The sequence below is a fragment of the Eschrichtius robustus genome, chromosome 4 (assembly GCF_028021215.1).
Source record: "Eschrichtius robustus isolate mEscRob2 chromosome 4, mEscRob2.pri, whole genome shotgun sequence".
NCBI classification, from domain to species: Eukaryota; Metazoa; Chordata; class Mammalia; order Artiodactyla; family Eschrichtiidae; genus Eschrichtius; species Eschrichtius robustus.
In genome coordinates, this window is record NC_090827.1 from 115040398 (window position 1) to 115061254 (window position 20857).

General features: G+C 40.8%; 1 protein-coding gene across 1 annotated transcript in view; it reads right to left on the bottom strand.

Moving 5' to 3' along the window:
* Positions 1–19053, bottom strand: part of STX18 (syntaxin 18) — a 121187-nt gene extending 102134 nt beyond the window's left edge. Inside the window, exon 1 of the mRNA XM_068543232.1 lies at positions 18767–19053. Within this exon, the coding sequence (XP_068399333.1) occupies positions 18767–18934 (168 nt within the window). The 5' untranslated portion in view covers positions 18935–19053. The remainder of the gene's footprint in view (positions 1–18766) is intronic.
* Positions 19054–20857: the final 1804 nt, after the last annotated feature.

Genomic DNA, 20857 nt, shown 5'->3' on the forward strand with positions numbered 1-20857 from the left:
GGGCATGGGCCGATCTGCATGGCTGGCTCTACACACGTACCATGAAGCCTTTACAATTGACCACACAAACACAATACCACAATGTAGGTCAACTTGTGCACTGAGATGGCAACGTGAAACTTATATAGAAGTAAACTACAGACATAAATCTAAAAGGGTAGAATTCCACTCAGTGATCCTAAAATTATTTCAAGGAATCAATCTCCAAGAATGCATCATGAAATCAGAAGAGCCCAGTTAAGCTTTAAGACGGGGGGGAAAAGATGAAGAAAGAAAGAAAATGAAAGACTTTAGAAGAGGCAGCAAAGGTTTCACCAATCATTATATCATTGAGAGGGCTCAAACTACAGATGAAGTTAGAATACAGAAGATTGTAGAAAGGGCATTTAAAATTATTAACTGATCAAAAATTTGTAGTTGTCATTTAAAAAAATACAACTTAGCAATTCAGTTCAGAAAGAAGAATATCCCCAGAAACATACACATCTGTTTAATATTACAAGCCAACTGTCAACATCCTAAGTGAAGTTTTAATTTAATATTTTTTCTTTCTTGATGTTTTACCTTTAATCAATGCCTCATGAGAGTATCAGCTTTCTATAAGAAACTGTTAAATATAAAGAAATGTTATTGTAGCATGTTTATAAAATCATAGTTCGAGAACTTTTTATTTTTCCAAAGCCTGACCACAACTTAATTATCTGCAGGACATTCCAGGCTCACAATTGCAAGCTCCAGTTCCCAAGCAATTTTAAACAATATCTACTGTACAGGACAGAGGGTACACAACAGACCGCAACATGGTTATATTTCCAAAAGTCAGCATTAGGCCCTTTAGACATGGTTTTTATTTTCATTAAACAATATTTGTTTCCTCACTAATCATTAAATGGTTTTCATCACTATTCCCTGTTTTCCTTTCACATGTCAGTTGTTAGCATCAGTGTTTGTGTTCATAATAAATAAAAAAGTGACCCACCCGGTTATTTAAAAACGAACACACACGATGTCTCATTCAACGAGTGTTAGAGATTCCATGACAAACTCACACCCTGAATACTGTTCTATTTTAATCTAGACTTTAATGGAGTAACAAACTGTACAATACTCCTTTAAATCAGATTTAAGCTTTGTGCCTGCTTATGTTATTGTGGGCACGTAGATCTAATCAGTGGTTCAAGACATATACTTGGGAAAATGCAAAAGCAAGAAGAAAAGACAGCAAGTTCATATTCCTGACCATAATGGAGAGGAATTGAAAATATTGCCAATTCCTACAGATGGATGAAAAAAGTAGCCTGATTAAAAGTAACATGCCAGAAACTGACCAAAATGCGGGGGAGCAACTGACAGAGCATTCCAGAACCTTGATTCTGGGGAAGAAAATCTTAAAAAAAAAAAAAAAAGAGAGAGAGAAGAGAAAGCTGTATGCTGTGAGGTTATTAAGAACAATTTTAAAATATATGAAGTATGGAAGAAACAAAGAAAAATACATCAAAGTCAGAGGTAAAATTAATAGCCAGTAGAAAAAATAATCCAATAAATAATCCAGAAAATCTTCAGGAAGTCAGATACTTAAACTGTTACACTGGAATCACCAGAGTTTTCAGAAGAATAAATTATTTAAGTCCAAACAGACTAATTTTGGATTTCAGATTAACTGGCCAGTGGATATGTAAGCTCAGAGAGACAGATGCATAAATGCAGGGCACATGCATTTATTGGTTTCCATGTTTATTTATCAAACACTTTATAACATTTCCTGTGTGCCAAGCACTTTCAAAGCGCTTTGCTCATTTAATCCTCCAAAATTAGGTACTACTTAATTCCCATCCTATAGATCAGGAAATGAAGTTAAGTAATTTGCCCACAAGTCACACACCAGTAGGTAGTAAAGCCCAGAGTCCATGCTCTTAACTAACCACCATGCCACCAACCTCCCAGGTGACACTGCCTTTATCTAGATAAGAAGAGGTCTATTACTTGGAGGGACCCAGATGCCTAACTCCTCCACAGCCTCCTTCTCCTTCTCCTCTACCAGCCTCTCAGATGTTGCCATTCCCCATTCCCAGGCCCTCTTTTCTTCGCATTTGAAATTCCCCTTGGGTAACCTCACTCCTTCCTCAAGGCTTCAACCTCCACCTATACTCTGATGTCTCCCTGTCTATGTCTCTGGCTCAGACACCTTTCCTGAGGTCCACTTCTGTATCTACCACGGCCTGATAAACATGAATCCCTTGGGTGGGTGTTCAACAGGCACCTCAAATAACCACAAAGATGAACTCATCTTGAACTGAACCAGACTCATCTAGTCACCCACAACTGAAACCTTGAATTCATCTAGAACCATTGATTTTCATCTCCTACATCTAACAAGTCCCAAATCCTGTCAATATATCTTAAATCTGTCCTCTGTCCCTATGGTCCCTGGCTCAGTTCAGGTCTTCACTGGGTGTTGCTCAGACTGCATTACTGCAGCAGTCAATGGGTCCTCCTCCTCACTGCCAGCCCTTCTCACCTCCACTGAGCTTACCAACGGCCAGCAGAACGATCTTTCTAAAATCCATACCTGATCCTGCCAGTCCCCTGCTGAAAACGTTTTATGGTTCACCATGGCTTTGAGGATAATGACCTTCCTTCCCCAATCTAGGGAAATCCCTTCTACTCTTCAAGGTTTAGCTCTCCTGTGAAGCCCTCCCTGCTTCGAGCCCCTCCCACTGAGTTCTTCACTTCTACCTCTGTGTCCATATATACTTTGATAACAGCACTTATTACAACATGCTTTAACTATCTGCCTATTAGTCTGTCTTTTCACTAGACTATGAGTTTCTTCTGGTCAGGGATATTGCCTCACTCATGTCTGTACACCCAATACCTAGTTGCATGCCTGGCATACTCTATCCAGAGTGTTCAATGAAGAATGAGTGAGTGAGTGAGTGAGTGAAGAATTCATTCGCAGAGATACCCTCAGTCCAAAGCAATATCAATAATCTGTCTAAGGCAGAATGAAGAAGCACAATTTTGAGTGTAACGTACATCTATTGTTGGCCACCCACATCCATTGCCCTCCTCCTGGGAATAGCTCCCCAAATTTCTTTTGGAAATCATTCTTTCCCTATTCTCAGCCATGTGTGACACTCCTTTATTTGCAGAGCTGGGTCCTAAGCAGACCTCTGGAGACGGGATTAAGGAGAGGCATCTGCCTCAGTTCCAAGATGCTGGTGGGTACTCCGAGGAAAGCACCTCTCTCTTCCTCTGGATGGGGTAGTATGGCAAGTAAGGTCTGCACGTGCTGCAGCTCTACAGCTATCACGAAGCAGAGTTTGGGGGTACCTTAAGGGAGATGTTAATACCACGAAGGCAGATCATAGGGAGTGAGGTAAAAGGCTTTTGGTGACACTGCTTTGTCCCCTGGGTCCAGCCGAGCTGGAGGTTAAGTCCTATTACTAGACTTTTCAGTGACATAAATCAATAAATTCCCTTAATCATTTAAGCTAATTTACATTGGGTCTCTGTAACTTGTAATTGTAAGACTCCTGATATAGCAGGTTAGTGTTTTGTGGGAAGAAAATCAAGCTACTCATTTGAAGAAAGGCACAGAAAAAGGAAACAAAACAAGGAGAGGGTGAGAGTAGACCACAAGTTAAATCTGACAGGCAACAGGGAAAAACGTTAACAGGATACTCCAAAACACAAATGAGAAGGAGATTCAAGATGCCTTCCTTTCCAGACAGCATTAATCAGGCCTTTATAGCGTATTTTATGGTACATTTATGAAAAGAATAAAGTTTTATAAAGAGCTAGAAGAAGAAATAAAAAAAAATAACTAACGCTTCTTCCTGAAAAGGCCTTTATGAGCAAAAGAAAGGGCTTTGGGATAATTTAATCTGGAGAAAGCAAGTCCTATAGGCAATTTAACTTGTTGAAGGGTTATTTATAAGGAGGTGACTAAACAGCTGTTCTCCAATTTCACAGGGAAAAGAATTAGAGGAAATTGATTTATATTTCAGTATGAAGCTGAAGGCAGGCAAAAGGAAGAAGTGCTCGAGGGAGAACTGTTAAGGGTGAAAAAAAGCTAAATGAGAAACTGGATTTTTATGGCTTTTAGAAGATGGAAAATCACCCATGTTGATTCTTTTAGCTTTGGGTCAAACTAGTAAACAAATATTTGAGAACGCCTTCTATTTATTTAGTCACATACCATGTACTGAATCACCACTACGGACCAGGAGCAGGGCTGGGCATTGGGAAGAAAAACGTGAGTAAGACGTGGTGACTGTCCTGTCTAACGGCTGCAGCACTAGCTACCAAAGCCAGTGAGGGAAATATTTAAAAAACATCAAATCACTCTCACCCTTTCCTTTTCCATCTCCCATGCTCAAAGATAAATAATATAGTTTAGACAACAGCACTTGGAAAGCTAAGCAACAATGCAATCATTAAATAACAAAATGTGAGTGCCTAGCTCTTTGCTAGATGGGATACTGCTTGATTCATAAATCACTGAATAAAGCCAATCAGATCTTCAAAAAGTAATAACAATAACACCACCAAACAATAATGCAAAGGCTGTCATAAGCCACACATAGTTGCTGGCTTAACGAGTAATACAGGCAGCAAATGCTTTGAATTCAGAAGAGATTAAACTACCCTTTAAGGATGGGTAGAATATGAGTTAAGTGAAGGGGAGCGAGCCGTCCGGGCAAGAGAAATAGCAAGAGCCAAACAAGGAGACAAGAAAGCAGAGGAGTCTGTGAAAAGAGCAGCTTGGTTAAAGCTGGTAGGATGATCCAGGGAAGTGTGGGATGTAACGCTGGAAAAGTGGGTAGGGCTAGCTTTATAAAGACCTTTGAAGACCAGCCAAATAACACAATTCACTGTGTGAGGAATGGGCAGTACTGAACACTTCTGAGCACAGGAACATAAGGAAAGCAGCATTTGCGGCACAGTGGCTTGGCTCTGGGCGGGGGCGGGGAGTGCTCAGTGCTGTTCCATCAGCTCAGGCTCAAGATGGTGAGGGATGGGCCCACATGGTAGCAGTGGGCCGGATGAGAAAGAGAGGAAGCACAAGGCACAGATTAATTTCACAAATACGTGCTGAACTCTGCACTTCGTCTCTGCTGTGATGGGGAGTGGGACACAGTCCCTGCCCTCTTGGGCCTGAGAACTCACTGGACAGGGGAGGCCAGCAAAAGGGAAACTGAGACAAGTGCAGAAATGGCGGTCAGCATGGCTGAGTGGCCGGTAGGCTCTGATTCCCAGAATTGTATTTACATGAGCTGAACAAAATCAAATAGTCAAAATATAAACAGAAAAACCAATCCTCCCAAAATATCACCTGATGTGTATCATGGGAGATGCTGATTTTTATTGCCAGTTGAGTCATGGAAAAGCATAGCAGCAAATATGCCTGTACTGACTGAATTGTACCAAGCAATGAATACAAAAAAAGACTTTATAAAAGAAAGAAGGTCTTTTTTAGGACTGAAATGTTTCCAGATTTCATCCTTTGACATAACTGAGATATATTCACAGATTTCCCACTTACCTACAGATAAGTATTTAGACGCCTTCAGAAAATTCATCACCTTTCCTTGATATCTCTTTTTTTTTTTCTTCCTTCCCTTAATTTAATTTTGATTTAACTTCCTCTTGTCACTGCTTGCTTGCAAATCACGGCCTCTATGTCTGGAGTCAATTAGGGCTATAAAGTACCCCACCACGCCTTCATCTGGGGACCCATTTATATATATTTTCTTATTTCAAGAGGTAGAGCTAAAAGCCTGTAACTCCAAAAGTTTCCAATCAACCATCACATTCTATTCTTTGGAAAAGTATGCTTCTCTCCGCAGTTAAGAAGACAACATCAAACTATATTTTTCAAGAATATTTCCTCTCCACCTGTATAAAGATGAATTGTGCTTTCGGAATTCATTTGCAAAAAATGGCTTGAGTGTGTGTAATACATGCTTAATAGCAATAACATTAAAAAAATCTTTCTACCATTTAAAATTAAATGTAATTTTTATTATTACTTTAATTATTACTTTAATGGAATCCTTTGGAGTTGAAGTATTTAACTAGTCCCTTTCACATCAAGTATTCATTATATAATTCCCTTTTAATATTAGGTATATTAGGTATGTAAACCATCCACTGACAGAATAAAAACACACATTTTCACTGAAACAAAAACAGGAGAAAGACAAGGCAGCTTGATTCAGAATCTGATAATGGGTTACAGATTCCAGTCCAGTTCAGATTTATAGTCAAAATGCCACAAGACCATTTACCACCTCTAACCCTTCAGGTCATATTTGGAAGAAAAGTATGAACTGCCACATCACTAAGAGAAAATCTGTTTGAGCCTAAAATTCTTGACATTTCCCAATTGTAAAGTTGAGGGAGAGACAGAGAGAAACATATCGCCTTTAAAAGCCACCTTAAATAAAAAGGCAAAGATGAATTGTCCAAAGTTCTATCCACGGGGAGGAATTCCCTTTGTCACTATCTTTCAGGGTCACCCCTGAGTGGGGCTACAGTACAATCCTGTCTATTGATGGCTGGTACCAGCCTATTGGCTAAATCCATCCTAACCCATGGGATGCCTGACATACACAGGTAAAAAATTCTAGGGCTGGTGGGCAGACACATAATCTGAGTAATAGATTGTGGATGCAAAGCCTTTACCCAGTTCCCAAACCAACTCCTGCCTCTTCCAGCCCTCCAGTCTCCTGCTAGAGCCTCGAACTGGCTGCACCCAATCAGAAGCCAGAGAACAAGGACACCCAGCCACGCACTCCTTAAAGATCGGCCTCCTGATGCAGGAGCAGAGTGGAAAGGATAGGGAGTAGATCTGTAGGGGCCGAGGGGTAATACCTGGCACACCCCATTACCTACTTTTCACACTCCTTCCAGTTAAACTGAGCTTTCCTCAGATTTTACCATCCTGTGCTTTCCCACTCCTAGAGCCTTTGTCATGTGTTCAGTCCTGCATCTCCTCTCTCCATTCCACATGTGGAAAATCTGGGAGGCGCACCTAAATGTCACCTCTTCCATGAAGCCTCCCCACAACCTTACCCTGAAGTAATCTCTCTGCTATCTAAATTATCAAAGTTCCTCTTGTGAAAACTTCTATGAGTATGTCTTATGAGTTTACTTATCACTACCTGACGCAAGTATTTTTTAATCTGTTTACTTGTTTAATATAAGTTTCCCATTAGAATATACTCTCCATGAAAGCAGAGATTTTGGTCTGTCTTACCTTTGCTCTATCCCCAGGGTCAAAAACAGTGCATAGCGTATAGCAGATGCTCAATAAATATTTGTTGAATGAATGAATGCCTTCTTCTAGATTGTTAGCATATTAATGACCAAAATGAAAGTCTCTTTCATCTTTCCAGCCCAAAGAGCAATCTAAGTGCCTTCCTTATACTTATGGGCAGATACTCAAAAAATATAAGCTGATAATGAAGTAGTTGCCATTTAATGAGTATCTCTAATGTACCAGATACAATGCTGGCAGCTTCACATGAAATATCTCATTCAGTCCTCACAACAACCCTAAAAGGTAGTATGGCAGAGCTGTGCCTTCAGGATGAAGGCCCCCATTCCCCCAACATGCAGAAGAATTGCCTGCTGATGGCTCACAGCTGAGTCTCTCTCAGGCACTGTCCTCAGAAGAAGGAAGCTATGTCACCCAGCTCGAAGGCCTTTCCCTGGTGAAGCCCTCATCTGATGACTGACCGATGGTTTTTAAAGGCCTGGCCCCTTGCCTCACCTGAGCAATTCTGAAAAATCATCTCAGCTCGAGTTCTCCATGGGACTGACTGTTGAATGAACAAATAAATAACAAACTAGTGTCCCAGTGACAGAAAAGGGAATTATACTTTTTCATATGGATATAATATATAAGTTGGGTCTACTTCTTTCTCAATGATTTTACTAACTAAAACTACAACCCTTTTTCCATTTTCCCAAAAACATACCTCAACACTACCTCTAAAAAATACACAGTTACTAGTAATTGTTGACTAAAAAAAGAGTTTGATTTGGAGGCAGCTGTACTTCCCCAAAAGCTAGTCAGGCATTTTCAAATACCTGTGATTTATGTAGCAAAATATGCTCCTAAAGACAGTAGATGATATGACAACACGCCAAGGAGAGAATCACCAGAGATCTGACCTGTGCCATACAAAGTGATGTCCAGCTCCAAAGTCCCAGGACAGCACTCAGCATGCACATACCCCTGCATTCACAGAGCCTGGAGAGGTGGCAGGCGATCCCAGGGATACGGCACAAGCTCATCAATGTTACATCATCTTGGGCAGGGCACCTCGGTTTCTTCATGAGTAAAGGAACCTAACTCGCAAGGATAGTCAACCAAATTACAAAGCTTTTAGCATAGTGCCAGGTAGAGTAGGTGCTCTACGAGTGGTAGCTATTATTATTGTTTATTATTTTTTAGAATGACAACCAGAAAGCTAAGACATCAATGAAGCATTTGTGGATGATTTTCTTGTACAGGTTAAGAAAGTCTGAATTGAAAATCCAGCTGAGTTACAGGAAAATTACTCCCTTTACAAAAGATTTACCACAGACTTCCTTTAAAGAGGGGCCCCCTCCGTTGTACATTTAATATATAATTAGATACTGCTTATTCATGACATTTTTCCAATCAAAAGATATTAATTCTTTTCCATTTCCTTCCAATGCAAATAAAAACTCATCTGCCTAGAGTTTTACTTATTCTGTTTGCTTCTCATTTCAAGAGTAATACGTGTTCATTAGAGAAATTCAGGAAGATAGAAGCAGAAAAATAAATCACCCATAGTCTCATCAGCCAGAAATAGCCATTGTTAACATTTTAGTGTATTCCCTTCTATCATTATGTCCATGCCTAGAGTTTTTTGATTTTGTATATATAGTTTTAATTGTATCTGGTTTTGGTACTATTTTTTAATATGAGCAATTCTTCTCATGTCATGACAAACTCTTCAGTATGCCATATTCACCTAATAATTTCTTGTACTTGGAAATAATGCTATAGTGTCTCTATGTAAAGTACTTGTGGATAGCTGCTATCATCAAAATCAACACCATTATTAAGATTACTGCTGCTAATTTTTAAACTCAGAAAGACCTCCCACTTCTAGAAGATAGGTCAATATTTCATACACATTTCCATTTTCTTCAGTTTTGCTTTTACAATTAAATCTTTAGTCCATGTAAAAATTTACTTTAATGTGTGTACAGTAAAAGACAAGGACCTAAAAAAAAAAAAAAAAAAAGCCTTTTTTTCCAAAGTGCTAACCAATTATCCCCAAATCACTGAATAAACCTTCTTTTTCTTACTGATTTACAATACCTCCCTAAACAAGAGTTACACACACATACACACCTGGCCTAGCAGGCTTCACTGATTGATCCATATATGCATATATTATTTTTTGGCTTTAAAATGTTTTAATATTTGGTAAGGCTAGTACACCCACCCCAACACACACACCCTTCCACTTTTCTTCAAAAATTAATTAGCTATTTTCACTCACCTTCTTTTCTAGATAAATTTCAGAACTACTTTCTGCTGGAATTTGGAATAAAGCTGCACTAAATCTACAAATTAATTTAGGAATAACTGATGTCTTTCTAGCACTTCTTCCCTTCCACATACACAATATGTGTTTCTACTTATTCAAGTTTTCTATATCTCTCTACAAAACTGGGAAGTTTTCTTCAAATGGGGCATTTACATTTCTTATTAAGGTTATTTCTAGAAATGCTTTTTGTTACTACTGTAAATGATTTCATTAGATTTTAAATGGTCATTAATTAGATTTGGATGGCCACTGATTTTTGTACACTTATTTTGTACAAAAGCTCAGGAGGCCTTCTGTAATCTGCAGGCTATAAAGTACCTCCCCAAGTTTGTTTCACGCCACTGACAAAGAAGAACCCACTGGCCTAGTCAGCCAATTTCCTTACTGTCACTGAAATACATCCTGCTCAGGCTCACCACCTACCCAATTTTACTTGCTCTTCAAGGCTCTGCTCCCACGTAAAAGTTTTCCTGACTAGCCTGCTCCCAATTATCACCTACCCCTTTCCATTCTCCTCCAGCACCGAAATAAGTTCTCATACATTTAACACTTTCCCCAAAGTTAGGAATAATTTTCTTTTTATCAAATCAGGGCATCCAATTTTTTACATTTGAGAAAAGATTCAACAGAAAACAAGTAAAGTGAATTTATATACATTTTGCCTTTTATCTTAAGAGATTATAAATTTGAAACAAACTTGGTAAAAAAATGTACTGTTTGTTTAAAATAGTGATAAACTGAAAGCAGCCTAAATATCTTTCAATAGAGGTTCAGGTGAATAAGTTATGTAATATTTTTTTTTTTTTTAGGTAAGAGATTTTTATTCTGCAATATTATTTTTAATGGTTATGCAGCCAAATAAACTGATGACAAGAACAATACGTATTGACATAGAAAAATGTTCACAATATGTTATTAAGTGAAAAAGCCAAGACAAGACAAAAAAAAAGGAGGGGCTAGAAAACGGCATTGTAGAAAAATTGTTTTTGTTTAATAGGAAAAATGTCTGAAAAAATATATATGAAAATTAAAACAGTGGCTATTTCTGGCCAGTAGTACTATATGTGAGTTTCACTTTCTTTTTTATTCTGTTCAATGAGCACTTACTGTTTTTATAATCAGATTTTAAAATCAGTCAACTTCAAAAACATGCCTCACTGATAACAGCCCATTATAAGAGTACATAATCACTATTAAATCAAATATACTTGTGGAAACATACCGAACAACTTTGAAAAACAAAATCATTTTTTTTTATCTAGGTGAAAAATTCTGAGTACATAGGAGCTCGGGGGGAAGTATCATAAGGCGCTGGGCAGTTACTACTGCAAAAAGCATTTTAAAATATATTCTGAAACTTTCAGAAAAAAGAGTACTGAATCATGGAACCACCCTGTTGAAAAGGTCCTTAACGATTATCTAGTCAAAGCTCCTCATTAAACAAGAAAAATGAAAAAAACAAAAAGGAAACGAAAAACAAAAATAGAGGTTAGGTGAGTTCTCCAAGATCACACAGTTAATTATTGGCATAGTCCAAAAGTATTTATAATTCAAAACTTATGCTTTTTAATTCCTTTCTTAACTTCTCCCAGTCAAGATATGCTGCAGTCTGTCATTTCTACTTAGACTATAAAAGACAAATGTTGATTTTACTAGGGTTTTCTTATCATCTGTCCAAAAAGTGAACAGGAATGTATACAATATTGTGAAATGAAAAGACTCACTTCTCTTGGTTAAATATAGCTTATGAGCTCCATAAGAAAGTTTTGACAAATAGGCATTAGGTTAGACTGTGACAAGTAGGAGAAGGCAAATTCTAGTATTTACAGACTTTGAGAACCTGAAAGTCAGGAAGAAAAAAGTACTACCGAGTTCAAAACTATAACTGTGCTGCAAACTTTTCATATGTGAGTTATATGATATATGAGTTCATTCAACACATCATACTTTTCACTTCTCTGGTTTATTCACTTTCTCTTAGAGGGTTCGGAAGGGGCCTCTTTTTAAGTCAATTTTAAACTTAATATGTTTTAAGCACAACAAGTTTCTCATAACACAAGCCATAATTAACCATTGTAAACGTCACTGATACTTTGCCCACCAGAGGGAGCCCATATAGATTTTCACATAACAAGAAACCTCAAACATCAAGTTTGTATGAATTCTAGAATCATATTATTCATAATATGATTAATATTGTAAAATCACTTGATAATATTATATTTCTATTCCCTCAAATAGAGAAAAATTAATTGAGATCACATATGTAAAGCCCTCAACAGAGTTCCTGACCTATAGCAGAAGCTCAAAAATAATTGACTTTCCAAAATTTGGATCCTCCTGAGTATTAGTTATGGCACTCAAAGAAAATAATCTGGTATTCTAACTTGTACACAAGTTGGTGTGAGCTCAGTTGATATCTGCCCTGATAGATGGTTCTATCCTTGGTATGTTGACAAACCTGGTTCTCAAGCCTGCAAGACAGTATCAGACCGTGGACAGGAAGAGTTCATTAACAATGTCATCCTGAGAGGACCTGTTTTGGCAGCCCTATCCTAGTAGGTGATACACTGAACTACTGGCTACCTGCCAACTAGAAACTGAGAAAAGAGGGAACTCTTTGACCCATTCCAGATTTTTCTTGGAATGAAGGAGAAAGTCAATTGACTATCCCTGAGAACCATGCTTCTACAGTATGTGATACAGTCATTACCACCAAGATGAATTTCTTTCAAGAATAAAGAATGCACAATTGAGCACAAAAGTCTGTGTAAGAACCTGGTGTCTAAATGGCCCTACTGAGTATCCCCATCTGCAGTCTGGTGTGGTTGACTTGCCTTGTAGCTCTCATCATAGTAAGGCCCAGCCCAGTGTTCACTGGATTTGTGATGTGGTTGGCTGGGTATATGAACTACGTGTCTTTTTAAAGACTCAATCATCTCCAAGATCTAAATATGACAAACCTAGAGGACCCCAGGGGGTTCCAGCTATGCTCTCCAATCCAGATTTACCAAGAAGCACTGCCATTGGGGAGTTACCCACCACTTGTTGTCTTAATAAAACTCTAATGTCTGTTGGGCCCCGTGAATCTATTCTCCACTGTTTAGAACTGAGAACGGAAAGGCATGATTAATGGCATCCTACTCTAACTTTGAAAAAAATGTTATTGTGATATCTACCGCCATGAAACTTGCCAACTAGAAAGCTGGGAATTATTCTACCTCTCCCTCTTTCTAACCCCACCAATGGCTACATGTTTTTAAATCCACCTCCTAAATATCTACTTCATCCCTCCACTCCTCTGTCACTAGCTCATCAGCTCTCACCTGGATTACTGCAATAGCCTCCCAATTAGCTCCTCTATGTCAGTCGTGTTACACTCCAAACCCATCTGCAATATTGCTGATTATTTTAAAAGACAAATATGAACTTTTCAGGCCTCTTCTCACATAGCTTAGAGCATAAAGTCCAAACTCCTCAGCACTGCTGACAATGCTCTCACCCAAGGTCTGGCCAACTTTTCCTCTAAAGAGCCAAATAGGAAATACTTCAGACTTTGCCAGCTACAACTCTATCACTATAGCACAAAAGCATCCATAGCCTACGTGGAAACAAATGACCGTGGTCGCATTCCGCTGAAACCTCATTTACAAAAATTGGCAGTGGCTGGATTTGGCCTACGGGCCAGAGTTGGCTGACCCCTGCTCTAACCTAATCCAGCACAGCCCCATCCCCTGCCTCTCTGCCCCTCACCCAGGCCTCCTCCAAAAAAGGGTTCCCATCACTCCAGCCTTGCCTCTGCTCCCCCCAGTCACCCTGCTGTTGTACACCGGTGCCTTTGCTAACACTCCTCCCTCTGCCAGGAATGTGATTTAACTCCCTTCCTTTGTCTGGTAGAATGGTTCTCATCCTTCAAGGTTCAGTTTGATTTTCTACCGATTCTCCCTCAAGGGGCTTTAGTTATCCTTTATTTCTATTTTCAAAGAGCCAGGACATATGTCTCATAGTTTTTTGTGTCCTCACAATGACTGACACCTATCAACAGTCCAATGCTTACAGGAGGTGGAATAAATCAATTAGTATTGAATAAATATAATTTCAAAAGGTAGTCTTCATAAATCCTGGAAAATTTCAGGAGTGCAGTCCATACAAAGGGCTCACTATTTATATCATGGAAAGTCACTAGCACTGAGTTCTGCTTACAGTACACACTCAGTTATTATGATCCATAAACACACAGCATCATGAAGTTAAAAGAAGACTTGGAGAACATTAATGCAGTGAGAAACTGTGTCTCTCTGAGCCCTATGGCTGGTTCCAAAGGGGCTCCTCAAGGAGAAGGGGGAATGGCGGTAGAGGGGCAAGCTGGCTAATGAACCTCTCTCTTCCCCGCCCCCTCATCCCAGCCTTAGCAAAAGCTGCTCCTTATTTCATTTGCAAAAAGAACTCTCCATTAATTTTTTTTTAAATCTATATGATTCAACAGACCCACGTTCTGTTTGAATCCTACATCCTAAACCTACACTGTTTCCTGATCTATTCCTGTCTTGTGTGGGCCTATCTCCAGCTTCTCACTGACCCTTGGCACTTGTTGCCTGATACTGCTTCTTTGAACCATGCTCCCTCAACTGAAACCCAGTTTAAGTAGAATTATACTCAATCTATTGAGTATCTATCTATGGATAAAGTCTATTTCCAGCTGCTATGGATAATAATCCAGGTGGTCCCAGCTTAACCTTTGGCTCCAAACATTGGCACACAAGTTCAACACTACATCTCAGAAGAAAATCGAGGAGGACCTGGGGAATCAATGTGAACATTACGGTTGTCACTTCTACCTGAGTTATTGTATTATTTATGGGTCTGCTTCTCCACTTGACTATAAACTCTTTGAGGTAGGAACTAAATCTTACTAATAAAATAAAAGCTACAATTTATTCAAGGTTTATTCCAGATGCTGGATTAAGTGTACATATATACTGTATAATATTAAGGAATCATGTTAGGATCACACATTTCTAGAATTGGAAGGAGCCTTGGACAGAGATCAACCAGCTCCAAAATTAAAAGCAAAGTGACACAGTAGATAACACTCATTCTTTAATTCAAGAAACATTTACTGAGAACCTATCCTGCACTATTCTAGAACCTAAAGAGTCTTTGTTTCAATGAAGTATATAGTCTAGTGGATAAACAAGTCAATAGATACATGATATGTTAGATAATGACAGGAATAAAGCGGAGTAAAGAACAGAAAAAGGATGCTACTTTATACAGGGCAGTGGAGGAAGGGCTCACTGAAACAACGAATGAGCAGAGGCCTAAAGATCAAACCACATGGAATCTGGGAGAAAAGTGTTCCAGGTCGAGGGAACAACAAGCGCAAAGGTCCTGAGGTAGGAATGTGCCTGGTGCACGTGAGGAAAGCAAGGAGGCTAGGGCAGCTGGAGTAGACTAAGAGGAAGGTGAGAGGAGGGGAGGCTCAAGGAAGGTAGCAGGGACCAGACCATTTGGCTTTGGGTTGCTGTAAGAAGTCTGAATTTAAGCCAGGAACTAAAGGTAATTAACTCATAACAAAAATAAAAATAAATGACACTTAGCTTTCACAAAAGCAATGTGTAATAAACAAAGAAAAATTCATTTGCATGCCTAATCTGAAAATAGAATTCCCAACAACACAGAGTCGCTGTTTATCTTATAAACAAGACATCTTTGTTTTACAAGAAATCGCTACAGTTATAGTCTAAGCTGGCGGTTTTACCAATGTGGACACTGAGGTGCAGAAAGATTAGGTGGTCTGTCCACTTCATGGCTGAACTTGGTCTAGAACACAGGTTCCCTGATGTTCTGTTCACTGGCTCCTGTTGCCCTTGCATACTCAGTTTGGCTACTTCGAGGGGTCTTGGTTTACTGTGTATTGCTTCCCCTGGACTCTGTAACCTTTATAAATTAGTAAGAAAATGAAAGAGCTGCCCCTACGAGGCACCTCCAGACACATTCCCACACCAAAGCCTGTCATACAAACTCCCACAATTCTAGTTTTTTATTCCCCACAGAGTTGAAGACCACCAGGCAGGTAAAGTGAAGACAGGTCAGGCACTGTGCTAGGGACTAGAAGGAACATTTTTGTCGGTTTTGCCTGCCCAGCATCCCTTACTCCCTAGTGTCAGACATAGCACTCCCTTTTCCAAGGTTCTGGTGGGGCAGCAATCACAGCACCCAACCCACCTCTTGGAGTGGACATCTGACCTGGCCATGTGAAGAACCTTATCCCTCTGAGGACGTAACAAGGGCTCAGGACCCAAGCAGAACCAACTAGAGTCCTTTCCTGGGGTTTTATGGATACGACCTAGAGAAAGAAGCTCCTTCCTGTGTTTCCCAGTTATACAAGCCAACATATTCCTATTTTGCTCAGGTTAGTTTAAATTAGGTTACCCTTACTAGCAATCAAAAGAATTCACACTGATGCAAGCACTTGCACACCTTTTCTCATTTCATCTGCATAACCACCTTATAAGGTTGCTATTATTCACTCTATTTTAGGAGTGAGGAAACTGAGGTTAAGTAACTTGCCCAAGTTCATGCAGTAAGTAAAAGGCATTCAAATTCAGGTCTTTCTGCTCCAAATCTTATTCAGTATGCAGTTATGAATTCAGTATTAACTCAGGAAGAAGAAACTCAGCTGAAGAATTTTTGGTTTAAAATTATAGTGGAAATGTATGTATGGGGCAGGGTGGGAAATAAGCAACATTAAACTGGAGTCAAAGGACCTGGCTTCTTCCTCTGGCTCTGTCCTTTGACCTCATCTATTATGACTCTGGGCAAGACATTTCACTTACCTGAGTGTTAGTTTTCCCACCTATAAAATGAAAAGACTGAATGAACAACATGAACTTAAGATCCTTTTAAGTACTAAAAGAAAAAAGTCCATGGTTCTGCTTCAGGCAAAGACTCTATTTTTACTATATGTTATGTAGGATGTCAGCAAATATCAACTTGAATGTCAGGTCCAACAATAGGTAATGGTTGCCTGGGGCACAAAGGATTCTGAGCAACACAGATGTACTGTGAAATTAACACTGGCTTTCATGGTCCCAGGGAGGGAGAAAGAGGAATAGCTGCATGCTTGCCACACATATGCCATCGCGGATAGCTTCACCTTGACAGAGGAGTGTCACTGCCTCCACTATCGATGCTGTTTAGTACCTACACAGGATTTTCAGATTCCCTCATGAACTTACTTGGTTCCCCTTTGCAAGTAAAGAATGAAAGTACAAGAAAGCAAAGTGGTGTAGGGAATAAAGTTTTGTGCCACTGATGAAAATACATCTAAATGGCCTACACGGGGTTAGGGTAGGAGGGTGAAGGGGAACAATAATAATCATTATGGCTCTTTACGATATATACAAAGTCTCATAAGATCCTAATAATCAGCTTACCAGTCAAGTAGGGTATTATCATGCCCATTTTATAGAAAAGGGAAATGAGACTCGGGTAACAGGACTTACCCAAGTCACCCACATCTAAGTAGCAGAACCCAGACTGGAATCTAAGTCTTCTAAATCCAAGACCCAGTTTCTACTCCCAAGGTCCCCATTAATCCCACAGCCCAAACGAGTTAACTAATCAAGCTCCCATTGCAAAGTGGCACAGTTACCACTGTTAGGAGTTGTTCAGCTATGAAAAGTTCCTCCCCCCCCGCCAAATCTGAAATGCCATTACTAATTTGTAATTTAATGGGTAGACACGCATTGAGTATAAATAAACTGAGCATAAAGTTACCCATCTCCACACCTTTGTGCATACTCTTCCCTTAGCCTGAGATGCCCTTCTCCACCCTATCTGCACTGGACCCAACTACTCTTCTTTCAAGATTTGTTTCAGGCATCAGGGCCTCTGTAAAGCCTTTCTTGGCCCTGACGCATAATTGAACACACTCTCCTTTGTGTCCTACACAACGTCTTCAAGGTGTTGTGGCACTTCTTTTGGTAATGTGTCTGTCTCTCCCACCATTCCTTTTAAATCGTGTTATTCTAACACAATGCTGGTCAGAAGGTAGGCGCTTAATGTATGCTTATTGATGGATTGAATATATTCATCTGGACCAATTTCCCTTCCGAGGCTTGAATATCCTCTAGAAACTGCCAGTCACTAATTCATGCATACATATATTCATTAAAAAATATCTGAGTGTCTACAAAGTACCAGGCACTGCACTGTGTATCAAACAGAAGTAGAATTACCATGAAGTTTAAGCATCAGGGCCCCTCCCTTGCACCCCCCAATGCTCTGAACCTTTTTTTTTGTGACTCTGTATTTTTATTTCTTAAAGAGGACAGACAGAACTGTATAAGCTTCAAGCTCCACAAAAACTAGATCCACCCTTGGTGCCAAGGCTACAAAAGTGAACCTGGCAAACTTTATCTCTCCGCTTACAGAGTTTCCTGTTTAGTGGGGAAGGAGACAACCATTTGTTCATTCACTGATTCAACAAACATTTACTAAGCAATGCTATGAGTCAGGCTTCGGGGATTCTGAAGTGAAGCCAACGCTGTTACTGCCTTGAAGGAATAGGTCCCTGCTCTCCCGAACCAAAGCCTGCTGTGTTCAGGGAACAGAAAGTAGTTTAGATGGCTGTAATAGAGAGTGTTTGTGAAAGATTATCCTAAACCAGTCTCAAGACAGACCGGTCCCTGGCATGAACCCTAACCTACTGCAGGAAGCAAGGAGAAGGGACAGGGCGGCCGAATGCGATCTTGGATCTCAGTGCGGGGCGGGGGAGCGGAGAGGGCTGAGACAAGTAAACAGAAGAGATAAATACACTGTGACTGCAGTCAGTGCTGCGACCGGAAAGCAAAGGGCGGTGGGGGAAGCTTCGCCGGCGTTCAGGTCTGCACGCTCATTACCTCACAAAGCAGCCCATGTACGTTGCAGACAGAGTTCCGAGTTCCCCAACATGCGTCCCCATTCCTCGACCTAAGGCTGTTCCTTTCCAAAGACAGCCGTCGACTCTCTAGGACCAACTCTCCTGCCCCCCCTTGACATCACCTTCTCCAGGCGCTTCCCTCACCCACTGCTTACGGGACAGAGTCCGGTTTGGGGTCTGGGGTCCCTGCCGCGGGTCCGCCCCCCTCTCCAGCCCGCCGTTTCCATAGCAACCAGCTCACCACTTCGCGCGCCCGGCTGGAGAAGTCGCCCTTAGGCCGGGGGCTCCGGCGGAACAGCTCGTCGCGGCTGCCCTCAACCCCGCCGCCCACCGCCACTCCCAGCGCTTTGTTGCGCGTCTTCACGGTCTTGACGCTGGCCCGGAACAGCAGTGTGATGTCCACTGCCATGGCGACCCGCACCCACGGACCCCACCAGGTCCGCGCACGTCAGCAGCCGGCGACCGCGGCGCGAGCCGGGCAGATGGAGGACCGTTCCGTCTCCGAACGCCTCCGCCCGCCAACGGCGACACGAGAAGAAAGGTTCCGGCCCGCCCGGGGCTACCGCGGTGAGAGGAGAAAGGTTCCGGCCTCGGCCCGCGCGCGTGCCCATCCCCTCGGCGACCCGGACCCCGCGACGCTCACATCCGCGCCCGTTTCTCCTCGCGGCAAACTTTGGCGGGCTTGGCAGCGCGGGGAGGTCCCGGAGTCCCGAGCCCTCGCGAGCTCGCTTAGGGCGTGTAGGCCCCGGGACCGAGGGGATCGGGAAGCCGGAAGGCTGGCTCCATTCTCTTGGCTCCCTGTTGCGCGGGTTGCGAGGGGACAGGAAGCGACCCAGCCTGACCCAGACCTCATGAACCCATCTTGTGCGGGACCGAAGCACGTGGGCGGTGACCACCTGGGTGCAGTAAGTGCTAGGGCAGAGCAGGTGTGCACGGCACAGAGCTAGAGGCCAGAGGCCTTTCTTTTCCAACCGTCACCCACCTGATCTGTAAAATGAAGCCAGCACCTTCCTCAGTGTTACTGTGATAGTTAAGCGAGATAACAAGTGCGAAGTGTTTTGGCGTTGCTTGGCTCCTAGAGACCAATGAAAGTTAGTTACCTTTGTTAATAATAACATTACTGTTAACATTCTTGTAATTAATTATGGTGGGTGAAGCTCTATAGAGAAGGCATCACACTGTAGAGAAGGCAGATTTGAAGAATGACTAGGAATTTATCAGATCGAGACAAGGACGGAAGAGTTTCACTGGTTTCTGTTCTTGGTCATGTATGGTTTTTAAATATACCATCTTAAGTCATAGTTATTTAAGTCGACTGAAAGTTAGCCAGTGAATTCTTTCTCCATTTTGGTTCGAGATTCAGATCTAATTCAAGATCTCTTTGATTTCATCATTTGTTTTCTTTTTTTCTAAAGAGGATGTACAACTAGAATATGTATTAAAATGTGGTTGTCAAAGAGTGGTAGGCAAAATAAAAAATTATTTTCATATCAAGATGTTATTTATCTTTTCACTCTTATTCTCTTATAAGTTGTGCACAATTGGGTTTCCCAGAGACTGGGTGACTTGTGATATTGCAACACTGAATGCAAAACAGCTGTCTTCTATTAGCTCAAACTTTAAAAAGATTTGCAAAAATGTAAAACAGTGCCATTCTCACTAAGTTGTTTTGGAAATGCTTTTTTTTTTTTTCACAGAAAGATACCATTTATGTTAATATGTAATGGATTTATCTTTACTTTGAATGAATATTTAAAATTTTTGTTTTAATTTCTAATACAGTAAATATCCATAGCTAAAACCCATATAAACAAAAGCTGTTTTAGGGCCCTCAATAATTTTTAACAGTGTAAAGGAGTTCTGAGACCAAAAGTTTGACGCCCGCTGTGTTAAATATGTTATCAGACATCTATTTTATCAGAAATAGATGTCAAGAAAGTACACAGGCACCTGGAAGGAAGAAGGAAAATGGTATTTAAAACCCACACTGTAGCCACTTCAGCCTTCCCTTATGAGGAAAATAAATTTTCATACAGCTTTCTTCCACCAACAGAGTAAGGGAGAGAAAATGAGACAGAAATTACAAAATCTCTGCCAATGATTCTGCCTTGCATACGTGGCCCTTTGTCTTATCGAGACATTAATGAGTCTTTGGTTTATGCAAAGGTAAGTCTGGGGCAGAGTAGAAGGAGAGTTAAATCACCCTGCATAATAAAATGAACGGGACTGAATTAAGGGTAAGAGGGAGGAACCAGAACCCAGGGAAGGGGCCAGGAAAGGAGATAGTAGCTCACTGGGTAGGGTTTTTGAGTGGGAGGGGGCTGAGCTACAC